Source organism: Eurosta solidaginis, chromosome 4, assembly GCF_040869045.1.
Source record: "Eurosta solidaginis isolate ZX-2024a chromosome 4, ASM4086904v1, whole genome shotgun sequence".
NCBI classification, from domain to species: domain Eukaryota; kingdom Metazoa; phylum Arthropoda; class Insecta; order Diptera; family Tephritidae; genus Eurosta; species Eurosta solidaginis.
The window spans coordinates 52,552,773-52,562,948 of record NC_090322.1 but is presented as its reverse complement, the minus strand read 5'-3'; the positions used below and the strand labels follow the sequence as shown (position 1 = coordinate 52,562,948).

Below are 10,176 nucleotides of genomic sequence, written 5' to 3'. Positions count from 1 at the left end.
AAATTACGTTGAGTAACACCAACTGTTCAGTAAAATTGGGAGGGGTCTCGCCGATCCGTTCGAAACTAAACGAGGTTTCAGACTGGGTGACCCGCTATCGTGCAATTTTTTTTAATTTGATACTGGAGAAAATAATATAAGCTGCATAGCTTACCGCTCTGAAACAATATTCTATAAAAGCGTGCAATTACTGACGACATTGATTCATCGGCTTGAACACATGCGCCGTAAGTTCTGCTTACTCGAAACTGGAAAAAAAGGGGAAAAGATGAGTTTGATGGTGTATTAGGGCAAAACGAAATACCTGCTGTCATCGAGCAAAGAGTAGGCGCATTTGCGGCTTGTTAACCAAGCTACTGTTGGCAGTCATAATTTCGGAATAGTAAACGACTTCGTGTATTTGGGAAACAGCATTTATACAAGCAACAACCTCCGCTCCGAAACCCAGCGAAGAATCACGCTTGCAAATAAATGCTACAATGGACCAGGTAGGAAATTGAAAAGTAAAGTTCTCTCCTGGCAAATGAAAATCATGCTCTACAAGTCACTTCTTGTATTCTTCCTGATATATGGGGCAGAAGCATGGACCATTACAACAGCAGATGAGGCGGCTCTGGGAGTGTCCGAGAGAAATTTTCTTCGAAAGATTCATGAACCCCTAAGCGCTGGCGACGGCGAGTACCGAAGGAGATTTAATAATGAACTGTACGAGCTTTACGCAGACATCAACATAGTCCAACGAATTAAAACACAGCGTCTACGCTGGCTAGGCCATGTTGAAAGATGATGCTATGGCTAAGAAGGTATTTTTATCTGAATCAGCCTATGTAAGCAGGGCAAGAGAGTGGTCACCACTCCGCTGAAATGACCAGGTGGAAACGAGTTACCAATTGTCGCCGGTTGGCAGAGAGAAGGAGCGACTGGCGGGCCTTGTTGCACGGCCATAACCGTTTAAACAGTTAAGTTATTATGTAAGTAATTGAAAAAGTATGAAAAGATATGAAATTATTAAAATATTTCAATAAATACCTTCCTGAGGATGACGCATGAAGCGTTGAAGTAAAGTAAAGGCCCTATTCTCGCGCACTTCCAAACCCTTAACAATCTGGAGCTAAGGGCGGTCGATCTGACAGGTGGCAAAACATCCTTCACCTTTTACTATTACATTACGAACAAGAGTTTCCAGTGATTAAGCATTTTTGACTATTCAGGTAGCTATTTTGTCGAACTCTCACCCAGCCTTAAATAAGAAATTGATATAAAATTTTGTTATGCATCTACATTAGGGTGGGTCGATTTGTATGGGCGAAAGTTAACCGATATCGCGCCATCGATTTTTCGATAGGATTTGGGCTCAAGAAAAGAAGTTCCACTACGCATACCCAAAGAAATAATTTTCGAGCCTGCGAAATTTCATTTTTTTTACTTTTTTTCGGCTTTGATTTTTAAGGTTTTTTTCATGACCTACTTAAAAAATTTTCAAATTTTTTTTTCAAAAAAATTTTATCGCCAACGTTTTTAGCGGAAATTTATGGGTCGGACAGGGTATACATGAAAATTTTACAATGAAATGAAAATTTCTTTAGTAGGTCATGAAAAAACCCTTAAAAATCAAGGTCGAAAAAAAGTAAAAAAAATTAAATTTCGCAGGCTCGAAAATTATTTTTTTGGGTATACGTAGTGGAACTTTTTTTCCTGAGCCCAAATCCTATCGAAAAATCGATGGCGCGATATCGGTTAATAAATCGACCCGGTCTAATGTACATGCTATGTGTGTATGTATTTATGCGCAAGCTTATTTTTTAAACTTATGGTACGCCCGGGCAGGCTTTGAAATAAAAAAAGTTGTCATATTTTTGTTGTTGTTGTCATATTAGCTTATACACCTTTGTGTTTTCTGTGTTTTTTTAAACACTTTCTGATATTTTATTATTAATTTAGTAGTATTGCTATTAACTACGTACTGAGAAAATATGCTCCTAATAAATGTATACTTAAACATACATATATACATCAGTATACAAACATGGTATGTATGTACATACGTACGTACATATGTAAATGAATCAATCCATCACAGAGCGTACGATAATGGGAATCGGCTTTTATAGATTTATAGAAGCTACCTTTCTTTTACCACATAAAATCAGCGTCTGTGATAATTTTGTTGGCGTAGGAAATTAAAATTAAAATTTTTTTTCAGTGAAAAATTAATGTTAAAATTTTGAGTGGAAAGTTGGTTAGCAGCTTTTATCAACGATATATTTTGTAAAAATTTTGTTTACAATCTACAGCACATTAAGGAGCTGGTTAAGGTTAAGTTGAGGGCGTGAAGATTTCAGCTGCGAAATTAAGCAATATAAGCAATTTTCCTGCATGTCACAAGGCCTTCCATCGCTCCTGTAAGAATAAGAGTACATCCACACTACTGTAGCCCATCGGCCATTTGCCTGTAGGTGACGACAGCACGCCACGCAAGTAAAAGAAAGGTTATGTTGACTCGACTGACAGCCGAAAAGTGACAGGAAAGCTAACACCAAATACCCTCCGAATGTCTTTCTGCCCTAAGGCGTCGGCGTAAAACATGCGGGTTCGCTAATTTGTAGGAAAAATCAAAAAGCAGCTCACCTCAAATTGGAAAAAAGCTCGGCCTCAATCTCTCCGAAGGTATATCGTTCAAGGTTATTCTTACTCTGATGTAGACAGTGTAGGTTCAAGCCCCTTCCTCTCCAATTGGTTACCCTAGAGCTTCCTGTCTATCTGTGAAAATGGCAACCCTATTACTGACATCACACATACGGTGTAATGTCTTGATAATTTTGACTCTGAGGATTCAAAAGGTTGTTTAGCGTAGCTTTTTGGGGAATTGCCAGCGCAATTTTTTGCTTATCACACCCAATTGTCAACCTCCCCTCCCGAGGCGAATCCTGTTTATTTAGCAGACCAGTCCAATTTCATCAGAGGGGGTTGGATAACCTAGAAGGTTCAGTGTGGTCATATCAAAGAGTTCCCTAGTTGGCTGGGCTAGTACCATAATGGCACGTACCGGATCAGCAAAGGACTATCTGTTAAATATTTTTGATTAATATCTACTTTACATTTGCATATACTTGTTGTATATTATAAACATCTAGTTAACATTTGTAATTGTTAGTCATTTTATTATAAAACTGAAAATTTTTCTCCTTCTTATAGTTGAATCTGAATACTAAATATATAATTGTTTTATTACAAGCTAATATTTTTGCAATAGGTTATGGGCTCGCATTGTGAAACTTTTCAAATTTGTAATTTGTTTGTTCCGTAATTCTATTGTTGTTGTTGTAGCGATAAGGACACTCCCCGAAGCCCTGGGGGAGTGCTATCGATGTTGATTGCCCTTTGCCGGGATTCAAGGGGTTGTGTGGCGCAATATATAGCTTCTCCAACCCAATTGTCAACCTCACCTTCGAGCGGCGTATCCCGTTTCACTAACAGACGAAGCTCTGGCGACCACAAGCTCGTCATGTTACTTGAAGGTGGAAGGGAGGCTGAAGGCTTAATGTGGCCATATAACCGTTCCCGAGATGGTCGGGCTAGTACCTTAATGGTGCTGTGTTACCGGAGCGTACCGGAACTGTATCCGGCAAAGGACCATCACATCGGTAACACTCCCCAAAGCCTTCGGGGAGTAACCTTATCGCTACAGCAACAACAACGTGGTACTTTGCCGGATGCAGATCCGGTACGTTCCTGTACCAAGCCCGACCATATCGGGAACGATTTGCTATAACCACATGCGACCTTCTAGGTCATACCGCCCCATAGATCCATGAGACGCTCGGGATCACCAGAGCCCCGGCTGTTAATAGAGCAGGATTCGACACGGATAGGTGAGGTTGACAATTGGGTTTGGAGAAGCTATATATTGCGCTGGCAACCTGAAAGGGTTGCTCTACACAACCCCTTGAATCTATTTGGTATTTTAGTCGCCTCTTACGACAGGCATACCTACCGCGGATATATTCTAGCCCTCTAACCCGCTGGGGGTTGCTAATTCTATTGATACTTTACGATACGGCTGATCTAAAGTTGGCGATTACGAAATTGAATCGCGATAACTACGAGCTGTGGAAATATAGAATGCAGCTTATTATGAAGAAAGAAAAGGTTTGGGATGTCATTGAAGGTCCTGTTCCTGAATCTCCAGATGCCTCATGTAAGCAGAGAGACACGGATGCTTCAATTATTATTGGATTGGCGGTTGAAGTTACGGAAATTTTTCGGATAAGCAGCTGTAAGTATGCAAAGGATGCTTGGTCTGTCTTGCGAGAATATCATGAGAAAGCAATAAGGTGAAGTTGATGCGTTCAATATGTAATTTAAAGCTACAGCCTGGTGACGATATTGAAAAACATATCGCTCAAATGAAGCTACTTTTTTAACGGCTCCAATCTTTAGGAGAAAATATTGCGGAAAATTGGATAATTTAATGCTTTTGAGCAGTTTACCGAGCACATTAGATACAGATACGATATGACAAGAATCTCACAATGACTCTTGTTGAGAATAAGTTATTGGAAGAATCTGAGAAACAAAATTAACGTTGTAAATATGAAGAATCAATTTTGAAGATATCAAAAGATACGAAGTCTAGAGATAATGTAAAATCAATAATTTGTCATTTCTGCAAGGGCGTTGGACATATGTATTCGTAAAAATTGTTGGAAGTTGAAGAACAAGCAACAGGGAAAGGAGAAGGTACGTTTCGTTGGTGATAAGACAGGTAATGAAAATTTTTGTTTTGTCATTAATGGTCAGAATTTAAGTTGGGTGATCTATTCTGGCGCGACCTGTCACATATGCTGCGATAACACCAAATTTTTGAGCTTGAATGAACTACAATGTGATAAAGTTTTAACAGCTTTGGAAATATAATCAAATCTTCTGGGAAAGGTGCCTGTGTACTGCAGCTGGTAAATCATAAAGGAAATGTTGAAGAAGTCCGCCTAGAAAATGTCGTTTAAAGGAAGTTTGCTATCTGTTGTTGTTGTAGCAATAAGGACACTCCCCGAAGGCCTTGGGGAGTGATATCGATGTTGATGGTCCTTTGCTGGATGCAGATCCGGTACTTTCCGGTACCAAGCACGACCATCTCGGGAACGATTTGGTATGACCACATGCGACCTTCTAGGCCATCCCGTCCTCCCACTCCCTGCATCCATGAGGAGTTCGGGGTCGCCCGAGCTTCGGCTGTTAATGAAACAGGATTCGCCACTGATAAGTGAGGTTGACAATTGGGTTGAACACGTAAAGGTTTAAATGAAGATTTTCATAATAAAGTGATTCCACCGCGAAGATCAAGTAGATGTAATAAGGGAATTCCACCAATATGTTGTCATGATGAGATCTGCTTAGTTATTAAAATTAATGATCCAAAGTCTTACAGGGAAGCAATCTCTTCCGATGAGTCTAATGAATGGATTTTAGCCATGAACGAAGAGATGAAGTCTTTACGAAAAAACCATACGTAGGAATTGGTACAGGCTCCACCGTAGGCTAATATTATTGGTTGTAAATGGATTAACAAAATTAAGAATGACCTTAATGGTAATACATAAAGGTATAAAGCCCGTTTAGTTGCTCAAAAATTTGGCTGTGATTATGACGAGGTACATGCACCTGTTGTTCGTCAATCGACATTTCGTATATTACTTTCAATTGCTGGAGTAAAAAACATTCATGTAGTTCACATAGATGTAAAATGTGCTTTTCTAAATGGTTAGGTTGAACTGGCCGGTCCATGAGGACGTCACATAGACTGAATGAGTCCGTAGTGTTGCCAGAATTAGGTTTTAACGACCAAACTGAAAACCCCTATCAAAAGCCAGGACCTATGTTATAACACCGTCCTCTTGGCGAATACTAGATGCTTCCTAGGACTTTAGCCACTTGCTGCTTCTAGATCTGACAGCTGCATCACTCCTAATAGCTGGAGTCTTCGCCTGGCAAGCGCAGGGCACGAGCACAGAACGTGCTCGATCATTTTCTCCTCCAACCCGCACTTCCTACATCTGCTATCACTGACCAAGCCTAATTTGAAGCATGTGACGCCAGAAGGCAGTGTCCAGTCAGAATACCCGTCATGAGTCTACAGTCCTCTCTTTTTAATGATAGAAGCAACTTTGTTAGTCTAAGGTTGTAAGAACTACACATAATCTTCGACACTATAGCTCCGCGCTTGAAATCACGCCTTTCCTGCTTGGTCGATCATATGCACCTCTCGCCTTTTCTTAATCTCACCCAGTCTAATTGGGACGTCTACGGAGCAAGCTTCAAGGGATGTGCCCTTTTTAGCTAGTTCATCCGCTGTCTTGATTCTCTCCAGAGACTGCTTACACTCTAACACGCATTTAGATGCTGTGCTATACGAGATTATCACCTTAATTGCTGCTTGATTGTCAATATAAAAGATAACACGGTTGCAGCTTAAGCTATTCTCTTCCAGGGTTTCTACTGCTTTGGTTACGGCTAATATTTCTGCTTGGAAAACGTTACAGTAATCCGGCAACCTGTAGGATTTGTTGATTTCCGGATCAGCACAGTATACCGCAGACCCTACTCCTTCCACTACTTTGGAACCATCTGTGTACACATGTATCGCCTCGTCCGACATTTGAGCACCCTTGCGCCAACCGTCCACCTCTATTGTGGCCTTAAGATCTCCCACGAAGCGCAGATAGGAAATCAGGTAGTTAAAAAAGATTCCAAAGCTTCTAAACATCCTCTTGAAATTTCGTATGGAAAGTTAGAATCTGAGCTGTTAAGCAATAATGAATACTATCAAAGTTTAATTGGTTCTCTGTTATACATATCCGTGAATACATGACCAGATATTTCAGCAAGTGTTTCAATTCTAGCTAGAAAAACAAGTAAGCCAACAAAAGGAGACTTGGTCGATCTTAAACGGATTTTAAAGTATTTGAAAGGAACAGACGAATTCTATTTACAATTAAATGATAATAAAGTAAACGATAACATATTAAGGCCAAATTAAACTTCCTTAACCCTAACGCCATAGTCGTAAACATACCCATATCCACTACTACCATCTTCATTGTGATCGATTAATGGTGCCTTAACCAAAATTTCGTGAAAATTTCATAAAAATGAAGAAAACGCAAAAAATTACAAACATATTTCACAAAAAATAAGTCTCTTAGTCGAAGCGTATCCAAAACAATAAATAAAATATACAAAAAGTTAATAAATTCACCAACTCAAATATTTTTAAGTTATAGATATGGCGAAAACCCAAAAACCAATTGGTTAGCTATGATATGGTTATGGCGTTAGCGTTATGGTATGACATCATTAATCGATTACATTGATTTCCATAAGGTAGGTTCGATCAGCTGTTTTATCTGGTTATGGTTGTATGGTTACAAGTCTCCATTAATTAAGGCATTGTATGCAAATGAGGAGGAGTGTTAAATATTTTTGCTTAACATCTACTTTACATTTGCATATACTTGTTGTATATTATGAACATCTAGTTATCATTTGTAATTGTCAGACATTTTATTATAATACTGAAAATTTTACCCATTCTTGTAATTGAATCTGAATACTAAATATAGAATTGCTTTATTACAAGTTAATATTTTTTCAATACTATCAACCACGAAAAAACTCGCCAAAACCGTCGGGGAGTCTCCTCATCGCTACAAGAAAAAAAGAAGGCATGCCCTGACAGGCAAACAGCAACTAAGCCAATGTTGTTGTTGTAGCAGTGCTTCGCCCCATCCAAAAGGCAATAATCTAGCATAGCATAACATCTTAAAGTGTGTTAGAGTCTAAGTAACCCCTGGAAAGAATCGGGTTAGGGCGAAGCCTATATCTATATTGGGTGCCAGAACATAAAGGAATGGATGGGAATGAAAAAGAGGATGAGCTATCTAAACAGGGCGCATCCCTCGAAGCTTGATACGACTACTCTTGGTAAACATCCTAACAAGATTGGGCGAGCTTAAGAGAAGGCGAGAGCTGCACATGATTGACCAAGCAGAAAAGGCGTGGGCCAAGCGCGGTGCTGTAAAGTGTCGTTTCGTGCTCGTGCACTGCGCTCGCCAGGCTAAGATACCACCTATAAGAAGTGATGCAACGGATATGGACGCTACTTTGAAAATAAGAAAATATAAATAAATAGTTATAACTGAAATTCATACAAATAAAGAACGTTCGAGTCCCATTATAGGTTAGTTTGAGCTAGAATGATCCATATACGCGTGTGTTTGTGTTTTTTTTTGCACTTATCTATGTTATTTATATATGTTAATAAATATTAAATTGATTATGCTGGTTATACATATGTGTGTATGTAATTAGGCAACCTATGTATGTACATATGTATTTCACATACATACATAATATATCATGTTTCTTTCTGACTATTCATGTTGGAATGTCAAATGGCAACGAGGCTAATGCTAATTATCGCGCCAATTGCACTCACTCTTTTGTTTTTGAATGTAGCCTTGCAACATTTTATGCAGATTTTTTTTGTTCTTCTTTTTTTTGCTTCCCTGAAGAATAAATTTTTTTGTTTATTCATATTCTGCTGTCATCACTATGCGAACGTGTGTATGCTTGTTTGTTTGTTCACAGCTTTCACATTCATTTAACGTTTCGACATTTTGCTTGCTGCATTTATCTATGCTAATATTATTTCTGATCGTTGCTGCGTTTATGGATTGCGGTCAAAGTTCTTTAAGTAAAGCGCTTTTAGCATTCTTTAATTTGTCTAGTCGCTTTAGCAGGTGATTATTTGATGTTTCCAATTCTTCCAAACGTTCCATGGCCTCACGATTCTAAGGAAAAATGTTTCAAGTTATTTAATATTTTTCAATTTTAATAATAATTTCATGAATTAATAAAAAATGCATACATTTTTGGTTAGTCAGTTAGGAACTAAAAAAAAAGAAGTAAAGAAAAAATTGGTTTGTAGAGTGTATGCCTAGACTTATTAGTCGGAAGCTGAGTGCCACATCACGGCAATAACTTGAAATTTGGTGTTATGAAATCAGTGAACGTATACAAAAAATTGTCAAAATTAACAAAATTTATTCGGTAGCAAGAAAACTTTCAGGTACCCTGCACATTTTTAAAAAATTATACAAAATTCTATCTTTTATTTTCTGGCGTATTTCATCACTTGCCCCATTCCTAGGCCCGCCCTACACATTTGGTCAGAAAGTACTTAGCTATGTGATGAGTCTATTTGGCATAGTTGTAAAGCTTCGGAATGGAATTCAGCTAACATTTGTCGTAGCATGTTATCCACCTATTTAAAACTTAGACTAGTGCACTGCTCCGTTATCAACGCGCTCATAACCATGATGTTATCTATAAGTATGCAGAATGTTCTTCACCCACTAAGATTTTGAGCACAACGCGGAAACAAACGAGAGGGTTATCGAGTATTGAATAGAGATATACGCCGCCGATAAACGCCGCCGCCGCCTCCGATTTTGGTCGTTTTTCGCACGCCGCCGCCGAATGTCAAAAATATCGCCGCCGCCGGCGTCCGGCGCGTTACTATATTTTCTATTCGTTTAAGACTGTTTAGGCCATTTATTCTTCATGTCGAAAATTGGTCGGATATGGTCGAAGGTGTATCAAGGGATGCGCAGCACTGCCAGAAACTAAGGCTAAGTTTATGATCGAGCGTAATCGCATCACGAGAAACGCTCCATCGCTTGTTGCATTTTCGCTAGCGTTATCGCTGGCGATTGAGTGTTTATAGTAGAGCGAAATCGCAAGCGATGGAATGCTCAACAATATAACTCAACATCTTTTTATTCACGTTGTGGCAGTGCAGAGAAAGCAACATGTGTACATTAACTCGTAAAATTTTATTATTAGAAAATAGCTATTTGTTACAAAAAAAAATATTTAAAAAGTATACATAAGACAAAAAAATATCAAGTGCATCCAATCGCGATTGTGGTAATCTGCATGACGCAAATTCCACAAACACTGCTTGTCACGTACCTTTTCAATAAAAACATCCATATTGTTTCGCAAATTTCGCTCAACTGAATCAAAATATTTTGGTTGCAAATTTTCGTCGCTTGTAATCGCTCAATTCGCTTTACGCTAAATCGCTTTGTCCTAAACATCTCCATATGCACTAAT

The 10,176-nt window shown here is 38.8% G+C and overlaps 1 protein-coding gene across 10 annotated transcripts in view; it reads right to left on the bottom strand.

The window, feature by feature from the left end:
• Positions 1 to 1,261: 1,261 nt before the first annotated feature.
• The window catches only part of LOC137249754 (leucine-rich repeat flightless-interacting protein 2), a 122,748-nt gene continuing 113,833 nt past the window's right edge, over positions 1,262 to 10,176 (bottom strand). For all 10 annotated transcript variants that reach the window (XR_010952530.1, XM_067781600.1, XM_067781601.1 and 7 more), the window contains one exon: positions 1,262 to 8,849. Coding sequence is in view for 9 of the 10 variants with exons in the window: in XM_067781600.1 (XP_067637701.1) it covers positions 8,739 to 8,849 (111 nt within the window). In the remaining variant the exon portion in view is untranslated. The remainder of the gene's footprint in view (positions 8,850 to 10,176) is intronic.